A 20374-nucleotide genomic window follows, 5' to 3' on the forward strand; every position below is an offset into this window, starting at 1 on the left:
GGAGAGACCCACTGGGGATCGGGGGAGAGACACACTGGGGATCGGAGAGAGACTCACTGGGGATTGGGGGGAGACCCACTGGGGATCGGGGGAGAGACTCACTGGGGATCGGGGGAGAGACTCACTGGGGATCGGGGAGAGACTCACTGGGGATTGGGGGAGTGGCTCACTGGGGATCGGGGAGAGACTCACTGGGGATCGGGGAGAGACTCGCTGGGGATCGGGGAGAGGCCAACTGGGGATCAGGGGGAGACTCACTGGGGATCGGGGGGAGACTCACTGGGGATCGGGGGAGACTCACTGGGGATCGGGGAGAGACTCACTGGGGATCGGGGAGAGACTCACTGGGGATCGGGGGAGAGACCCACTGGGGATCGGGGGAGAGACTCACTGGGGATCGGGGTGAGACTCACTGGGGATTGGGGGGAGAGGCTCACTGGGGATCGGGAAGAGACTCACTGGGGATCGGGGAGAGACTCGCTGGGGATTGGGGAGAGACCAACTGGGGATCAGGGGGAGACTCACTGGGGATCGGGGGGAGACTCACTGGGGATCGGGGGAGACTCACTGGGGATCAGGGAGAGACTCACTGGGGATCGGGGAGAGTCACTGGGGATCGGGGGAGACTCACTGGGGATCAGGGGGAGACTCACTGGGGATCGGGGAGAGACTCACTGGGGATCGGGGGAGAGAATCACTGGGGATCGGGGAGACACTCACTGCGTATCGGGGAGAGACTCACGGGATCGTGGGGAGAGTCTCACTGGGGATCGGGGAGAGACTCGCTGGGGATCGGGGAGAGGCCAACTGGGGATCAGGGGGAGACTCACTGGGGATCGGGGGGAGACTCACTGGGGATCGGGGGAGACTCACTGGGGATCAGGGGGAGACTCACTGGGGATCAGGGGGAGACTCACTGGGGATCGGGTAGAGACTCACGGGGGATCGGGGAGAGACTGGCTGGGGATCGGGGAGAGACCCACTGGGGATCAGGGGGAGACTCACTGGGGATCGGGGGGAGACTCACTGGGGATCAGGGGGAGACTCACTGTGGATCGGGGAGAGACTCACTGGGGATCGGGGAGAGACTCGCTGGGGATCGGGGAGAGACCCACTGGGGATCGGGGGAGAGACTCACTGGGGATCGGGGAGAGACTCACTGGGGATCGGGGGGAGAGGCTCACTGGGGATCGGGGAGAGACTCACTGGGGATCGGGGAGAGACTTGCTGGGGATCGGGGAGAGACCCACTGGGGATCGGGGGAGAGACTCACTGGGGATCAGGGAGAGACTCACTGGGGATTGGGGGGAGAGGCTCACTGGGGATCGGGGAGAGACTCACTGGGGATCGGGGAGAGACTCGCTGGGGATCGGGGAGAGACCAACTGGGGATCAGGGGGAGACTCACTGGGGATCGGGGGGAGACTCACTGGGGATCGGGGGAGACTCACTGGGGATCGGGGAGAGACTCACTGGGGATCGGGGAGAGACTCACTGGGGATCGGGGGAGACTCACTGGGGATCGGGGAGAGACTCACTGGGGATCGGGGAGAGACTCGCTGGGGATCGGGGAGAGACCCCCTGGGGATCGGGGAGAGACTCACTGGGGATCGGGGGGAGACTCACTGGGGATCGGGGAGACTCACTGGGGATCGGGGAGAGACTCGCTGGGGATCGGGGAGAGACCCACTGGGGATCGGGGGAGAGATTCACTGGGGATCGGGGAGAGACTCACTGGGGATTTGGGAGAGACTCACTGGGGATTGGGGGGAGAGACTCACGGGGGATCGGGGAGAGACTCACGGGGGATCGGGGAGAGACTCACTGGGGATTTGGGAGAGACTCACTGGGGATCGGGGAGAGACTCACTGGGGATTGGGGGGAGAGACTCACGGGGGATCGGGGAGAGACTCACGGGGGATCGGGGAGAGACACGCTGGGGATCGGGGAGAGACCCACTGGGGATCAGGGGGAGACTCACTGGATATCCGGGGGAGACTCACTGGGGATCAGGGGGGAGACTCACTGGGGATCGGGGAGAGACTCACTGGGGATCGGGGAGAGACTTGCTGGGGATCGGGGAGAGACCCACTGGGGATCGGGGGAGAGACACACTGGGGATCGGAGAGAGACTCACTGGGGATTGGGGGGAGACCCACTGGGGATCGGGGGAGAGACTCACTGGGGATCGGGGGAGAGACTCACTGGGGATCGGGGAGAGACTCACTGGGGATTGGGGGAGTGGCTCACTGGGGATCGGGGAGAGACTCACTGGGGATCGGGGAGAGACTCGCTGGGGATCGGGGAGAGGCCAACTGGGGATCAGGGGGAGACTCACTGGGGATCGGGGGGAGACTCACTGGGGATCGGGGGAGACTCACTGGGGATCGGGGAGAGACTCACTGGGGATCGGGGAGAGACTCACTGGGGATCGGGGGAGAGACCCACTGGGGATCGGGGGAGAGACTCACTGGGGATCGGGGTGAGACTCACTGGGGATTGGGGGGAGAGGCTCACTGGGGATCGGGGAGAGACTCACTGGGGATCGGGGAGAGACTCGCTGGGGATTGGGGAGAGACCAACTGGGGATCAGGGGGAGACTCACTGGGGATCGGGGGGAGACTCACTGGGGATCGGGGGAGACTCACTGGGGATCAGGGAGAGACTCACTGGGGATCGGGGAGAGTCACTGGGGATCGGGGGAGACTCACTGGGGATCAGGGGGAGACTCACTGGGGATCGGGGAGAGACTCACTGGGGATCGGGGGAGAGAATCACTGGGGATCGGGGAGACACTCACTGCGTATCGGGGAGAGACTCACGGGATCGTGGGGAGAGTCTCACTGGGGATCGGGGAGAGACTCGCTGGGGATCGGGGAGAGGCCAACTGGGGATCAGGGGGAGACTCACTGGGGATCGGGGGGAGACTCACTGGGGATCGGGGGAGACTCACTGGGGATCAGGGGGAGACTCACTGGGGATCAGGGGGAGACTCACTGGAGATCGGGGAGAGACTCACTGGGGATCGGGTAGAGACTCACGGGGGATTGGGGGGAGACCCACTGGGGATCGGGGGAGAGACTCACTGGGGATCGGGGGAGAGACTCACTGGGGATCGGGGAGAGACTCACTGGGGATTGGGGGGAGACCCACTGGGGATCGGGGGAGAGACTCACTGGGGATCGGGGGAGAGACTCACTGGGGATCGGGGAGAGACTCACTGGGGATTGGGGGGAGAGGCTCACTGGGGATCGGGGAGAGACTCACTGGGGATCGGGGAGAGACTCGCTGGGGATCGGGGAGAGGCCAACTGGGGATCAGGGGGAGACTCACCAGAAGGAAAGAAGACGACAGACTAGAGACTCAGCTGGGGATCGGGAGAGACAGCCGGGGATCAGGGGGAGGACTCACTGAGGATCAGGACTCACTGGGGATCGGGGGGAGGCTCACTGGGGATCGGGGGAGACTCACTGGGGATCAGGGGGAGACTCCACTGGGGATCAGGGGGAGACTCACTGGAGATCGGGGAGAGACTCACTGGGGATCGGGTAGAGACATCACGGGGGATCGGGAGAGACTGGCTGGGGATCGGGGAGAGACCCACTGGGGATCAGGGGAGACTCACTGGGGATCGGGGGGAGACTCACTGGGGATCAGGGGAGACTCACTGTGGATCGGGGAGAGACTCACTGGGGATCGGGGAGAGACTCGCTGGGGATCGGGGAGAGACCCACTGGGGATCGGGGGAGAGACTCACTGGGGATCGGGGAGAGACTCACTGGGGATCGGGGAGAGACTTGCTGGGGATCGGGGAGAGACCCACTGGGGATCGGGGGAGAGACTCACTGGGGATCAGGGAGAGACTCACTGGGGATTGGGGGGAGAGGCTCACTGGGGATCGGGGAGAGACTCACTGGGGATCGGGGAGAGACTCGCTGGGGATCGGGGAGAGACCAACTGGGGATCAGGGGGAGACTCACTGGGGATCGGGGGGAGACTCACTGGGGATCGGGGGAGACTCACTGGGGATCGGGGAGAGACTCACTGGGGATCGGGGAGAGACTCACTGGGGATCGGGGGAGACTCACTGGGGATCGGGGAGAGACTCATTGGGGATCGGGGAGAGACTCGCTGGGGATCGGGGAGAGACCCCCTGGGGATCGGGGAGAGACTCACTGGGGATCGGGGGGAGACTCACTGGGGATCGGGGAGACTCACTGGGGATCGGGGAGAGACTCGCTGGGGATCGGGGAGAGACCCACTGGGGATCGGGGGAGAGATTCACTGGGGATCGGGGAGAGACTCACTGGGGATTTGGGAGAGACTCACTGGGGATTGGGGGGAGAGACTCACGGGGGATCGGGGAGAGACTCACGGGGGATCGGGGAGAGACTCACTGGGGATTTGGGAGAGACTCACTGGGGATCGGGGAGAGACTCACTGGGGATTGGGGGGAGAGACTCACGGGGGATCGGGGAGAGACTCACGGGGGATCGGGGAGAGACACGCTGGGGATCGGGGAGAGACCCACTGGGGATCAGGGGGAGACTCACTGGATATCGGGGGGAGACTCACTGGGGATCAGGGGGGAGACTCACTGGGGATCGGGGAGAGACTCACTGGGGATCGGGGAGAGACTTGCTGGGGATCGGGGAGAGACCCACTGGGGATCGGGGGAGAGACACACTGGGGATCGGAGAGTGACTCACTGGGGATTGGGGGGAGACCCACTGGGGATCGGGGGAGAGACTCACTGGGGATCGGGGGAGAGACTCACTGGGGATCGGGGAGAGACTCACTGGGGATTGGGGGAGTGGCTCACTGGGGATCGGGGAGAGACTCACTGGGGATCGGGGAGAGACTCGCTGGGGATCGGGGAGAGGCCAACTGGGGATCAGGGGGAGACTCACTGGGGATCGGGGGGAGACTCACTGGGGATCGGGGGAGACTCACTGGGGATCGGGGAGAGTCTCACTGGGGATCGGGGAGAGACTCACTGGGGATCGGGGGAGAGACCCACTTGGGATCGGGGGAGAGACTCACTGGGGATCGGGGTGAGACTCACTGGGGATTGGGGGGAGAGGCTCACTGGGGATCGGGGAGAGACTCACTGGGGATCGGGGAGAGACTCGCTGGGGATTGGGGAGAGACCAACTGGGGATCAGGGGGAGACTCACTGGGGATCGGGGGGAGACTCACTGGGGATCGGGGGAGACTCACTGGGGATCAGGGAGAGACTCACTGGGGATCGGGGAGAGTCACTGGGGATCGGGGGAGACTCACTGGGGATCAGGGGGAGACTCACTGGGGATCGGGGAGAGACTCACTGGGGATCGGGGGAGAGAATCACTGGGGATCGGGGAGACACTCACTGCGTATCGGGGAGAGACTCACGGGATCGTGGGGAGAGTCTCACTGGGGATCGGGGGAGAGACTCACGGGTTCGGGGGAGAGTCGCACTGGGGATCGGGGGGAGAGTCCCACTGGGGATCGGGGGGAGACTCACTGGGGATCGGGGGGAGAGACTCACTGGGGATCGGGGGGAGACTCACTGGGAATCGGGGAAAGACTGGGGATCAGGGGGAGAGTCACTGGGGATCGGGGGGCGAGAATCACTGGGGATCGGGGGGGAGACTCACTCGGGATCGTGGAGGGACCCACTAGGGATCGGGGGAGACTCACTGGGGATCGGGGAGAGACTCACTGGGGATCGGGGGAGACTCACTGGGGATCAGGGGGAGACTCACTGGGGATCGGGGAGACTCACTGGGGATCAGGGGGAGACTCACTGGGGATCGGGGAGAGACTCACTGGGGATCGGGGGAGAGACTAACTGGGTTTTGGGGGGGGGAGACTCACTGGGGATCGGGGGGAGAGACTCACTGAGGATCGGGGGGGAGAGACTCACTGGGGATCGGGGGGAGAGACTCACTGGGGATCGGGGGGGAGAGACTCACTGCGGATCGGGGGGAGACTCACTGGGGATGGGGGGAGAGACTGGGGATCGGGGGAGAGACTCACTGGGGATCAGTGTGAGAGACTCACTAGGGATCGGAGAGAGACTCACTGGGGATCGGGGGAGACTCACTGGGGATCGGGGAGAGACTCACTGGGGATCGGGGAGAGACTCACTGGGGATCGGGGGAGACTCACTGGGGATCGGGGAGAGACTCACTGGGGATCGGGGAGAGACTCGCTGGGGATCGGGGAGAGACCCGCTGGGGATCGGGGAGAGACTCACTGGGGATCGGGGGGAGACTCACTGGGGATCGGGGGGACTCACTGGGGATCGGGGAGAGACTCGCTGGGGATCGGGGAGAGACCCACTGGGGATCGGGGGAGAGATTCACTGGGGATCGGGGAGAGACTCACTGGGGATTTGGGAGAGAGACTCACGGGGGATCGGGGAGAGACTCACGGGGGATCGGGGAGAGACTCGCTGGGGATCGGGGAGAGACCCACTGGGGATCAGGGGGAGACTCACTGGATATCGGGGGGAGACTCACTGGGGATCAGGGGGGAGACTCACTGGGGATCGGGGAGAGACTCACTGGGGATCGGGGAGAGACTTGCTGGGGATCGGGGAGAGACCCACTGGGGATCGGGGGAGAGACCCACTGGGGATCGGGGAGAGACTCACTGGGGATTGGGGGTTGAGGCTCACTGGGGATCGGGGAGAGACTCACTGGGGATCGGGGAGAGACTCGCTGGGGATCGTGGAGAGACCAACTGGGGATCAGGGGGAGACTCACTGGGGATCGGGGGGAGACTCACTGGGGATCGGGGAGACTCACTGGGGATCAGGGGTAGACTCACTGGGGATCGGGGAGAGTCACTGGGGATCGGGGGAAACTCACTGGGGATCAGGGGGAGACTCACTGGGGATCGGGGAGAGACTCACTGGGGATCGGGGGAGAGACTCACTGGGGATCGGGGAGACACTCACTGCGTATCGGGGAGAGACTCACGGGATCGTGGGGAGAGTCTCACTGGGGATCGGGGGAGAGACTCACGGGTTCGGGGGAGAGTCGCACTGGGGATCGGGGGGAGAGTCCCACTGGGGATCGGGGGGAGACTCACTGGGGATCGGGGGGAGAGACTCACTGGGGATCGGGGGGAGACTCACTGGGAATCGGGGAGAGACTGGGGATCAGGGGGAGAATCACTGGGGATCGGGGGGCGAGACTCACTGGGGATCGGGGGGGGGGGGAGACTCACTCGGGATCGGGTAGAGACCCACTAGGATCGGGGGAGACTCACTGGGGATCGGAGAGAGACTCACTGGGGATCGGGGGAGACTCACTGGGGTTCAGGGGGAGAGTCACTGGTGATCGTGGAGACTCACTGGGGATCAGGGGGAGACTCACGGGGGATCGGGGAGAGACTCACTGGGGATCGGGGGAGAGACTAACTGGGGATCGGGGAGACACTCACTGGGGATCGGGGGGAGAGACTTACTGGGCTTCGGGGGGGAGAGACTCACTGGGGATTGGGGGAGAGACTCACAGGTTCGGGGGAAAGACTTACTGGGGATCGGGGAGAGTCACTGGGGATCGGGGAGAGACTATGTGTGCATGTGTGTAACTGTGTGTGTGTGTGTAAATGTGTGTGTGTGTGTAACTGTGTGTGTGCGTGTAACTGTGTGTGTGTGTAACTGTGTGTGTGTGTGTGTGTAACTGTGTATGTGTGTGTGTAACTGTGTATGTGTGTGTGCAACTGTGTGTAAGTGTGTGTGAAACTGTGTGTGTGTGTGTGTATAACTGCGTAACTATGTGTGTGTAACTGTGTGTGTGGGTGGGTGTGAAACTGTGTGTGTGTAACGGTGTGGGTGTGTGAAACTGTGTGTGTGTGTAACTGTGTGCGTGTAACTGTGTGTGCGTGTGTGTGTAACTATGTATGTGTATAACTGTGTGTGCGTGTAACTGTGTTTGCGTGTAACTGTGTGTGTGTAACTGTGTGTTTGCGTGTGTAACTGTGTGTGTGTGTAACTGCGTGTGTGTAACTGTGTGTGTAACTGTGTGCGTGTGTGTAACTGTGTGGGTGGGTGTAACTGTGTGTGTGTAACTGTGTGTATGTAACTGCGTGTAACTGTGTGTGGGTGCGTAACTGTGTGTGTGTGTAACTGTGTGTGTAACTGTGTGTGTGTGTAACTGTGTGTGTGTGTGTGTGGAACCTTGTGTGCGTCGGTGTGTGTGTGTGTGTGTGTGTGTAACTGTGTGTGTGTAATTGTGTGCAGTGTGTGTAACTGTGCGTGTGTAACTGTATGTGTGTAACTTTGTGTGTAACTGTGTGTAACTGTGTGTGTGTCTAACTGTGTGTGTGTAATTGTGTGTGTATGTAACTGTGTGTGTGTGTAACTGTGTGTGTGTGTAACTGTGTGTGTGTGTATCTGCAACTCTGTGTGTGTAACTGTGTGTGTGTGTGTGTCTGTAACTGTGCGTGTGTCACTGTGTGTGTGTGTAACTGTGTGTGTGTGTGTAACTTTGTGTGTGTCGGTGTGTGTGTGGGTGTGTGTGTCTAATTGTGTGCATGTGTATGTAACTGTGCGTGTGTAACTGTGTGTGTGTGTAACTTTGTGTGTAACTGTGTGTGTGTCTAACTGTGTGTGTGTAACTGTGTGTGTATGGAACTGTGTGTGCGTGTAACTGTGTGTGTGTAACTGTGTGTGTATGTAACTGTGTGTGTGTGTCTGCAACTGTGTGTGTGTAACTGTGTGTGTGTGTCTGTGTCTGTAACTGTGCGTGTGTAACTGTGTGTGTGTGTAACTTTGTGTCTAACTGTGTGTGTGTGTAACTGTGTGTGTGTCTAACTCTGTGTGTAACTGTGTGTAATTGTGTATGTAACTGTGTGTGCGTGTAACTGTGTGTGTAACTGTGTGTGTTTGTGTGTGTGTGTCTGTAACTGTGTGTGTATGTGTGTGTCTGTAACTGTGTGTGTGTGTGTCTGTAACTGTGTGTGTGTGTGTAAAACTGTGGGGTGTGTATAACTGTGTGTGTCTGTAACTGTGTGTGTGTGTGTAACTGTGTGTGTTTGTGTGTGTGTGTCTGTAACTGTGTGTGTGTGTGTGTCTAACTGTATGTGTGTATGTCTGTAACTGTGTGTATGTGTAAAACTGTGGGGTGTGTGTAACTGTGTGTGTCTGTAACTGTGTGTGTGTGTGTAACTGTGTGTGTGTGTAACTGTGTGTGTAACTGTGTGTGTGTGTAACTGTGTGTGTGTGTGTCTGTAACTGTGTGTGTGTGTGTAAAACTGTGGGGTGTGTGTAACTGTGTGTGTCTGTAACTGTGTGTGTGTAACTGTGTGTGCGTGTGTGTAACTGTGTGTGTGTGTAACTGTGTGTGTAACTGTGTGTGTGTGTAACTGTGTGTGTGTAACTGTGTGTGTAACTGTGTGTGTGTGTGTGTGTAACTGTGTGTGTGTGTGTCTGTAACTGTGTGTAACTGTGTGTGTGTGTGTGTAACTGTGTTGTGTGTGTAGCTGTGTGTGTAACTGTGTGTGTGTGTAACTGTGCGTGTAACTGTGTGTGTGTGTAACTGTGTGTGTGTGTAACTGTGTGTGTGTGTGTAACTGTGTGTGTGTAACTGTGTGTGTGTGTGTGTGTAACTGTGTGTGTGTGTGTGTGTGTAACTGTGTGTGTGTAAAACTGTGTGTGTGTGTGTAACTGTGTGTGTGTAAAACTGTGTGTGTGTGTAACTGTGTGTGTGTGTGTAAAACTGTGGGGTGTGTGTGACATCAACAAAATAAACAAATCTCTTCTCAAATTTAGATGAAGATCTCAACACCGAGATATTTCCGTTCTGCTCCATGGAAACAAATATGGCGGATCCTCCGCTTCACGGCACCGGAAGTGCGATCGGGCGGAGAATCGGGCGTAATGCACAAATCGAGGTTTGTGCCCGGCACTGATTCCGACGCCAGGCTCCAGTCCCTCCCTGGCGGTGAAATCAAAGTTTGTGCCCTGCAGCGGGCCCATGTAACACCCTCATTTACATAGATTTAAATCTAATCAGCGGATTGGACACAGTATGCTCCGCCCTTCCACGATGCTCCGCCCCTCTCAGGCAGAAGTCACGCGGGTGTGAATTAGTGCAAGTATTTACAAACGGGGACTGGGCTCCATGGCTGCTGAGGGGCAGAGAGAGGGGAAAAAACCCTCAAAAAGCCTCAATAATTGTGGGACTTGCTGGGGGGGCTGCCTGGGCCGGGGGAGTAATGGGGAGCGACTTGGTGACAGGTCTGTGCACTCGGGGTGTCCCCCTCGGGATCGGGGTGGCCTGGCTCAGACCCCCATTGCTGCAGTCTGGGTTTTAAACACACCCCTTTGGTGCTACTCACAGGCCCCTGGCTGCTCACTCTGCTGACTGCTCACTGTGTCCTGGAAATGTTCACAGAGCTTCTGGTCATTTGGGAGCCACCCAGGCCGCCCCTCTGGAAAGCCTCAGACCCCGGCTGAGCCATCACCGGGATGGGCGTGGCCAAGCTCAATCAGTGACACACCAGGTGCTGCCACTCCTCAGTTCACTCATCAGAAGCTCAGCCCCACTGCAGGGGAAGCAGGGGAATAGCAGAGCTCACCCCAAACAAAGCACACAGGCACCTAGGTGGCCCTGTGTGGGGAATGTATAGTGCTAATAATTCACCAGTGCATTTGTATCGTGTTCTGCTGTTGTGTTATGTTGTTAACCCTGTGGGCTCCACCTATGGGCCATTGTGTGGCTTCACCCACAGGGGGATATGTTGGGGCATGTACGGGCTCCGCCCATGGCTCCTCCCCTTGAAAGGAAGTATAAAGAGCAGCTGACCTGCAGGCGGTTCCCAGTATTGTACCAGTCGCAGGCAGGCACTGTTCTAAGCTGATTAAAACCACGGTTTACTTCGCCTCGTGTCTTTGAGTGAATTGATGGTTGCATCACACTGCTAGCTGACAAGGGCACTGCCAGGCTGTCACTGCCAATGTGCCAAGCTGCCATTTTCTGTATGCTGGTGATCAGGCTGGGGGTGTCCAGCGTGTGTGTTGCGGGGGGAGCCCAGCGTGTGTGTTGCGGGGGGAGCTGGGGACCCTCCCAAAGTGAGTTGGTGCTTGGGAGGGGGGGGGGGGGTGTCGGGGGTGGCGTCGGTGGCCTGGGAGATCGGGATATCATTTTAAAATAGCGTCCCGACCTCTCGCTGCAGTGAGCAGTTCGGACGAGCGGAGCTCCTCACTGCACAAAACGGGGCGATGAGCGGCCTCGGCCCCGCGTTCCCCACAGGCACCTTACCCAAGGTGGGGGGCGTTTTATCGCCATGAGTTTCTCGGCACTGCGAGCTCCGGGAAACACGCGGTTAAATACGATCACTCCGGGATTTTCGGGGAGGAAAGGTTCAGCTGGGAGTGGCGGAGTTTCCACTTGCTGAAGTTTGTAAAGTATCGATGGGTTCTGGAGACAGAGCTTCATCTGAGAGTTCTGGTATTGGTGATGTTTGGGGAGCCGACAGTTTCAGCTGACCGAGCTGAGAATGATGTTTAGAAAGTGGATTAGGTGCATGAATCAGACTTTAATTCCAATCAGGAACATTTTTATCCTCATTTCTTTATAACAAAGCTCTTAAACATTCTCTCTGCCGACGGATTCTCCGTTGCGCCGGCAGCGCCCCCACGCCCACGGGTTTCCCGGCGGTGTGGGGTGGCCACAATGGGCAATCCCATTGGCAGGTGGCAGAGGCGGAGAATCCCGCTGCCAGTGAGGGCCCCTGCCCAGGAAAAGGGGGCTGGCGGACCGGAGAATCCCGCCAGGTGTCTTTGATATTTATATGGATAATGATTGAAATATAAGATATAAATCAGGACAGAGGAACTTATCTGAGTTTTACCAGGGTTAATGACATCCAGCATTTCTCTCCACATTGAGAACTGTACAAGGCTGTTGTATTTTTCGATGGACAGGACATCATCTGCTAGTGACAGCTTTTTATGCTCATCGCTAATCCTGTAAATATTAAAGAGTTGATTATAAATTGACCATAAACACTTTGCTGAGTAACTTTACCAACCTGCCCTGAGTTTCAGTAAAGTTCATGTCCTACCTCCTCTTCCGAGATGCTTCCTCCTGAAATAAACAAAACACAAATCTGAGTTGACAGAGACGGACTGTCTATATCCAGAAAGCAGAAATGACCCTCACATTGTTACAAGCTGCTGAGAATTGTCAATTCCCATTGCTGCAGACATGGAATAGAAAGAGGATGTTCCACAAAGGATATTGAAGCATAGGAGAAAGTACCAAAAAGATTGACAGCAACTGAGAGGCTTCAACTAACAGCAAAGATTGATCAACTTTACTGTAGAAAAGAGAAGACCTGATAGAGATCTTTCAAATGATGAAAGGGGTCGGGTTTGATAGATTCAGTGAAGATGTTTACACTGTAGAGAATCCAGAAATAGGGATAGAAACATAAGATATGTCATGATATAGTAGCACGATAGCACAAGTGGCTAGCACAGTGGCATCACAGCACCAGGGTCCCTGGTTCGATTCCCCACTGCGTCACTAACTGTGCGGACCCTGCACGTTCTCCCCGTGTCTGCGTGGGTTTCCTCCGGGTGCTCCGGTTTCCTCCCACAGTCCAAAGACGTGCAGGTTAGGTGGATTGGCCATGCTAAATTGCCCTTAGTGTCCAAAAAGGTTTGTGGGGGGTTATTGGGTTATGGGATTAGAGTGGAAGTGAGGGCTTAAGTGGGTCGGTGCAGACTCGATGGGCCGAATGGCCTCCTTCTGCACAGTATGTTCTAAGGACCCGCGACAATGCAGAATCGCCGAGCAGAAACTTATAGCCAAGTTCCGCACACATGAGTGCGGCCTCAACCGGGACCTGGGATTCATGTCGCATTACATTCATCCCCCACCATCTGGCCTGCGAAATCCTACCAACTGTCCTGGCTTGATACAATTCACACCTCTTTAACCTGGGGTTACCCCATCTCTGGATCTGTAAAGATTTAATCACCTGCTAATGCTCGCATTCCTAGCATTGTTTGGCATCTTTGAATTTGTCCATATATGTGTTTCTGGGACAGACCTCTTCATTCACCTGAGGAAGGAGCAGCGCTCCGAAAGCTAGTGACATCGAAACAAACCTGTTGGACTTTAACCTGGTGTTGTAAGACTTCGTACTGTGTTCTAAGATATGCAAACATGCAGCTAATGAACACATAGAATTTGGACACGACCAATGAGCAGTCAGGACACTGAGGGGTGGTATCTCACTATAAAAGGGATGAGGCACTCACACCCCGCCTCTTTCCACAGACCAACATCTACAGAGTGAGACAGGGTGTATCCTCAGCATCACACCCCAGCACGTGGCTTAGAGCAAGGCTGGTTCAGTTAGACCGAGTTACTACATTTCGATTAGCAGAGAGTCGAACTCATTGAGAACTGTGCTAATAGTTCAATAAAACACATTGAACTCACTTCAAAGTTTGGAGCAACTTTTACTCAAAACTGCATCAAGTGGCAGCTTGTGTTCGTCCAAATTACATAACACAACCATAAAGTTACAAATAAATCCAATCGGGAGTTCAGGAGAAACTTCTTTGCCGAGAGAGTGATGGGAATGTGGAACTCACTGTCACACGGGGTGGAATTTACTCCAGTCTGTCACAGCAGCGAGCATGGTGTCCGGACACAGGGAATCACACGAGAGGACACGGCTCAGTCTGTCGATGGCAGGAAAACCTCCCGGGATTAAGTCAGAGTCGGGAAGGGGTCAATGCACCGGACTAGCGGCAGGAAGTTAATTAGTCTCATTAATGAGTTTGTGAAGCCAGTTTAAACCTGATTCCAACATCATTAACTGCTGCTTTTCCAATTCAGTTTAAACCCCATGGGTTGGATTTTATGAGGATCCCACTTCCCGCGATCGGGAACGCCGTGACCCTGGGATTGAAAATGACTGTGTAAAGAGATTGAAAGGTGCTGAGCACTGACCCTCCAGCGGGATGGCTTCAGGAAGTGTGTTTGTGATATTCCGATAAGAATCATCATTAAAAGGACAAGATCCAAGGGTCTGGCACTGCAGTCAAGAAGGAGGGTCAAGAACGGTCAACCTGGCTTCCGGGCCTACAATTCACACCAGAAGGAGCAGCCGGGTGGGGAATTGCAATTTTTCAGCCAAATACGAGGGGGATTGGGGCTGAGGTTTTAAAATAACTTAAGGGTAACAACCAACGGTAGCATTGTGGATAGCACAATTGCGTCACAGCTCCAGGGTCCCATGTTCGATTCCGGCTTGGGTCACTGTCTGTGAGGAGTCTGCACATCCTCCCCGTGTGTGCGTGGGTTTCCTCCGGGTGCTCCGGTTTCCTCCCACAGTCCAAAGATGTGCAGGTTAGGTGGATTGGCCATGATAAATTGCCCTTAGTGTCCAAAATTGCCCTAGTGTTGGGTGGGGTTACTGGGTTATGGGGACTGGGTGGAGGTGTTGACCTTGGGGAGGGTGCTCTTTCCAAGAGCCGGTGCAGACTCGATGGGCCGAATGGCCTCCTTCTGCACTGTAAATTCTATGGTAATCTATGATGAAACCAAATCCGGGGGGGATTTGGCTTTGAATTGAGGAACGTTTGGGCTGAAATGTGGGGTTTTGTCTGTGGATTTTCAGGAGATGCTTTTTAATAAGTTGTGGTGATTTGTGTGTTTATGTGGAAGCTGAGGTTAAATTGTGGAGGGATTTCAATTGGAAAACCAATTAAATGCTGTGTGATGTTATTTACACTATTTACAGCTCTTTGTATTCGGGTGTTGGGAGTGTTTTCACTAAACAACAAGTTTGTGGTTGAGCCAATCCCCGTGTCTGTGTAATTTTGTCCTTTACAAAATCCTCGAGTCGAGAACCATCAGTCAGAGGAAACGGGAGCGTGAACCTCTTACAGTCCCTCAATCAGGTACACAGTGCAACTGAACAAGGGCATTCCCGCTACAGCCTCAATCCCACCCCCTCTCCCCCCATCCCCTCCCAGAATCCCACCAGTAATCCCAACAGGGTTTGATTTACAGGCTTCCCGTATTGTGAGACCCCTGCTCATTGCTGGGGGAATACCAGTGACAGCAGGATGAGAACATTCATGGCCCTGTTAAGGGGCTGAATTGGTTACAGGAAGGCTGTCCCACAAGACTTACCACCACGGACTTAATCTGTGTAGAGATGGAAAGATAACAGAAACTTGGGGGGGTTTAAACTAATGCAGCAGGGGCATGGGAACCTGGATTGTAGTTTTAGGGTAAGGGAGAATGAGAGTATAGAGGTCAGGAGCACAGATTTGACATCGCAGGAGGGGGCCAGTGTTCAGGTAGGTGGTTTGAAGTGTGTCTACTTCAATGCCAGGAGTATACGAAACAAGGTAGGGGAACTGGCAGCGTGGGTTGGTACCTGGGACTTCGATGTTGTGGCCATTTCGGAGACATGGATAGAGCAGGGACAGGAATGGATGTTGCAGGTTCCGGGGTTTAGGTGTTTTTAGTAAGCTCAGAGAAGGAGGCAAAAGAGGGGGAGGTGTGGCGCTGCTAGTCAAGAGCAGTATTACGGTGGCGGAGAGGATGCTAGATGGGGACTCTTCTTCCGAGGTAGTATGGGCTGAAGTTAGAAACAGGAAAGGAGAGGTCACCCTGTTGGGAGTTTTTTATAGGCCTCCTAATAGTTCTAGGGATGTAGAGGAAAGGATGGCGAAGATGATTCTGGATATGAGCGAAAGTAACAGGGTAGTTATTATGGGAGACTTTAACTTTCCAAATATTGACTGGAAAAGATATAGTTCGAGTACAATAGATGGGTCGTTTTTTGTACAGTGTGTGCAGGAGGGTTTCCTGAAACAATATGTTGACAGGCCAACAAGAGGCGAGGCCACGTTGGATTTGGTTTTGGGTAATGAACCAGGCCAGGTGTTGGATTTGGAGGTAGGAGAGCACTTTGGGGACAGTGACCACAATTCGGTGACGTTTACGTTAATGATGGAAAGGGATAAGTATACACCACAGGGCAAGAGTTATAGCTGGGGGAAGGGCAATTATGATGCCATTAGACGTGACTTGGGGGGGATAAGGTGGAGAAGTAGGCTGCAAGTGTTGGGCACACTGGATAAGTGGGGCTTGTTCAAGGATCAGCTACTGCGTGTTCTTGATAAGTATGTACCGGTCAGACAGGGAGGAAGGCGTCGAGCGAGGGAACCGTGGTTTACCAAGGAAGTGGAATCTCTTGTTAAGAGGAAGAAGGAGGCCTATGTGAAGATGAAGTGTGAAGTTTCGGTTGGGGCGATGGATAGTTACAAGGTAGCGAGGAAGGATCTAAAGAGAGAGCTAAGACGAGCAAGGAGGGGACATGAGAAGTATTTGGCAGGAAGGATCAAGGAAAACCCAAAAGCTTTCTATAGGTATGTCAGGAATAAGCGAATGACTCGGGAAAGAGTAGGACCAGTCAAGGACAGGGATGGGAAATTGTGTGTGGAGTCTGAAGAGATAGGCGAGATACTAAATGAATATTTTTCGTCAGTATTCACTCAGGAAAAAGATAATGTTGTGGATGAGAATGCTGAGCCCCAGGCTAATAGAATAGATGGCATTGAGGTACGTAGGGAAGAGGTGTTGGCAATTCTGGACAGGCTGAAAATAGATAAGTCCCCGGGACCTGATGGGATTTATCCTAGGATTCTATGGGAGGCCAGGGAAGAGATTGCTGGACCTTTGGCTTTGATTTTTATGTCATCATTGGCTACAGGAATAGTGCCAGAGGACTGGAGGACAGCAAATGTGGTCCCTTTGTTCAAAAAGGGGAGCAGAGACAACCCCGGCAACTATAGGCCGGTGAGCCTCACGTCTGTAGTGGGTAAAGTCTTGGAGGGGATTATAAGAGACAAGATTTATAATCATCTAGATAGGAATAATATGATCAGGGATAGTCAGCATGGCTTTGTGAAGGGTAGGTCATGCCTCACAAACCTTATTGAGTTCTTTGAGAAGGTGACTGAACAGGTAGACGAGGGTAGAGCAGTTGATGTGGTGTATATGGATTTCAGCAAAGCGTTTGATAAGGTTCCCCACGGTAGGCTATTGCAAAAAATACGGAGGCTGGGGATTGAGGGTGATTTAGAGATGTGGATCAGAAATTGGCTAGCTGAAAGAAGACAGAGGGTGGTGGTTGATGGGAAATGTTCAGAATGGAGTACAGTCACAAGTGGAGTACCACAAGGATCTGTTCTGGGGCCGTTGCTGTTTGTCATTTTTATCAATGACCTCGAGGAAGGCGCAGAAGGGTGGGTGAGTAAATTTGCAGACGATACTAAAGTCGGTGGTGTTGTCGATAGTGTGGAAGGATGTAGCAGATTACAGAGGGATATAGATAAGCTGCAGAGCTGGGCCGAGAGGTGGCAAATGGAGTTTAATGTAGAGAAGTGTGAGGTGATTCACTTTGGAAGGAATAACAGGAATGCGGAATATTTGGCTAATGGTAAAGTTCTTGAAAGTGTGGATGAGCAGAGGGATCTAGGTGTCCATGTACATAGATCCCTGAAAGTTGCCACCCAGGTTGATAGGGTTGTGAAGAAGGCCTATGGAGTGTTGGCCTTTATTGGTAGAGGGATTGAGTTCCGGAGTCGGGAGGTCATGTTGCAGCTGTACAGAACTCTGGTACGGCCGCATTTGGAGTATTGCGTACAGTTCTGGTCACCGCATTATAGGAAGGACGTGGAGGCTTTGGAGCGGGTGCAGAGGAGATTTACCAGGATGTTGCCTGGTATGGAGGGAAAATCTTACGAGGAAAGGCTGATGGACTTGAGGTTGTTTTCGTTGGAGAGAAGAAGGTTAAGAGGAGACCTAATAGAGGCATACAAAATGATCAGGGGGTTGGATAGGGTGGACAGTGAGAGCCTTCTCCCGCGGATGGATATGGCTGGCACGAGGGGACATAACTTTAAACTGAGGGGTAATAGATATAGGACAGAGGTCAGAGGTAGGTTCTTTACGCAAAGAGTAGTGAGGCCGTGGAATGCCCTACCTGCTACAGTAGTGAACTCGCCAACATTGAGGGCATTTAAAAGTTTATTGGATAAACATATGGATGATAATGGCATAGTGTAGGTTGGATGGCTTTTGTTTCGGTGCAACATCGTGGGCCGAAGGGCCTGTACTGCGCTGTATTTTTCTATGTTCTATGTTCCACAGTGTCATTCCCCATGTCCCCTTCCACTCACCCCACATCCTGACTAAATGTACCCTGGGGGGAACAGCATTGAATTCCACCCACCCAGGGAAAGCCAGGGATACATTTAAGGAGAAGCTGGATACAGATGAGGGAGAAAGGAACAGAAGGATATATTGACAGGGAAATGAAGTAGGATGGGAGGAGGCTCGTGTGGATCATGTTGTGACTGTGAACTTTCACTGAACGAAACTGAAATATAATCCCTCACCTTCAGAAATCTCACTCCGTCTTTTTGTTCCAACTGGTTTTCCAACTTTGAGAGTTTCTCCTGAATAGAATTTAAATTCTCCTGAATTTCACAAAGATTTTCCTCCATTGTTTTTAGAATTTTTTCCTCTTCTTCCCTGAGATCTCGGATGAAACGCTGCTCTTTCTCAGTGAGAATCTGGTGCATTTTAGTAAACTCGGATGTGATGTGGCTCTGCAGACTGACCGACTGTTTCTACAAGAAGAAACATTAAAAATAATATGTTTCTGGAATAAAAACAACAAAATAATGGATTAAATTTGGAAGCTCAGCACAGGGAGACTTTACCCTAATTTGGGAAATCTTCTGTTTCTGCTGCTGCTCCATTTCTAGAACCGTCGATTTCTTCTCTGTGAGAGAATCGAAGGAAGATTTCACCCCATCCTGGGATTGGGAGAGAAAATCAGAAAATAAAAGTGTTAGATCCTGAAAATGTGATCAGATAATCAGGGGATCAAATCTGTTCCCTTTTACCTTGTAGATTTCAACAGCTTCTTTAATCGGGATGAAGCGGTGTTCTCTGTGTTCCCGCGAATCTCTACAAATCAGACAGATCAATTTCTTGTCAGTTTCACAAAACAGCTTCAGTTCTTCCTGATGTTCCTCACAGTGAAGTTTACTTTCCTTCTCTTTCCCATTCAGCTTTAATTTTCGAGCTTTCTCAGACAGATTCACTAAGATCCGACTTCCTCTGAGGATTCTTTCTGGAAACTCCTGTCTACATTCCGGGCAGGAGTTTATCTCCTTGTTTTCCCAACACTGGGTGATACAGGAGCGGCAGAAGTTGTGTCCACACTCCAGTGAAACCGGATCAGTGAAGAAATCAAGACAAATGGAACAAATTAAATCCTCGGACAAACTTTCTTCCTGCTCTCTGGAAGCCATGTTCACACTCAGCACTTCCTGATTCAAACCACTTTCAGTTTCAATGTTCCTGCTCCACTACTGAACATATTCAGTTCAGTAATTCCCTCATGACGTTCCCTGCAATACTCACGGAATTCACCTGAGGAAGGAGCAGTGCTCTGACAGCTAGCAATTTGAAACAAACCTGTTGGACTTTAACCTGGTGTCAGACTTCTTACTGTGCCCACCCCAGTCCAACGCCGGCATCTCCACATCAAGGAATTATTGTTATTTGCTGCTCTCGGTCCTGCCCACTTTGAGAGCTGGAGACAAAACCCGGAGCAGAATCAGGAGTAAACAGGATTAGAGGGAGCAACAGGGAATAATTGAACCCAGGCGATGGGAGTGAAGGTCTGTTGGTGGTGGGGGTGGGTGGAGAGAGGATGGGAGGAGGTGGGGATTGTGTCGTGTGAGTGACTGGCAGCCTGCTGCTCTCCTTCATATACTTCTGTCTCAAAGCAGCCCCAGGCACGGATGGTCAAGTTGTGTTTTACTTTGTGGGAAACACAAACTGAAACATATTGTCCAGCTCCTCCTGTCCTGTCCCTTTACGTAAACCCAGCCTGACTCCAGCTCAAGTTGGATGTTTGGTATTTATTTGTTATGAATTTTGACTGAAACTTATATCACTGTGAAAATGAAGATTTTTTGATAAAAATCAGCTTTGGAGAATTACAAGGTTGTCTGAATTTTTTCCAAGAATAATATTTGAATTAAAAGCGAGTCTGATATAGAGCGCACCTCACGAGGGCGAGGATGAGCCAATTTTTTGAAGGAGTAGAGGATGTGTGTGAGCGTTGCGTGGGGGGGGGGGGGGGGGGGGGGGGGGCCGCGAATCACATTCAGATGTTTTGGTCCTGTCCAAAGCTAGGGGAGTACTGGAAGAAGGTGTTTAGGGTCATTTCCAAGGTGGTGCGTGTGAAACTGGACCCGGGTCCCCAGGAGGCCATATTCGGGGTGTCGGACCAGCCAGGGTTGGAAACGGGTGCGGAGG

The 20374-nt window shown here is 53.9% G+C and overlaps 1 protein-coding gene across 1 annotated transcript in view; it reads right to left on the minus strand.

The window, feature by feature from the left end:
* Positions 1-19685, minus strand: part of LOC140390526 (zinc-binding protein A33-like) — a 34400-nt gene extending 14715 nt beyond the window's left edge. Inside the window, exons 1-5 of the mRNA XM_072475697.1 lie at positions 18949-19685; positions 18763-18858; positions 18436-18669; positions 12063-12085; positions 11850-11965 (exon numbers count right to left, since the gene is read on the minus strand). Coding sequence (XP_072331798.1) covers positions 11850-11965; positions 12063-12085; positions 18436-18669; positions 18763-18858; positions 18949-19359 — 880 coding nt within the window. The 5' untranslated portion in view covers positions 19360-19685. The remainder of the gene's footprint in view (positions 1-11849; positions 11966-12062; positions 12086-18435; positions 18670-18762; positions 18859-18948) is intronic.
* Positions 19686-20374: the final 689 nt, after the last annotated feature.

The sequence above is a fragment of the Scyliorhinus torazame genome, chromosome 14 (assembly GCF_047496885.1).
Source record: "Scyliorhinus torazame isolate Kashiwa2021f chromosome 14, sScyTor2.1, whole genome shotgun sequence".
NCBI classification, from domain to species: Eukaryota; Metazoa; Chordata; class Chondrichthyes; order Carcharhiniformes; family Scyliorhinidae; genus Scyliorhinus; species Scyliorhinus torazame.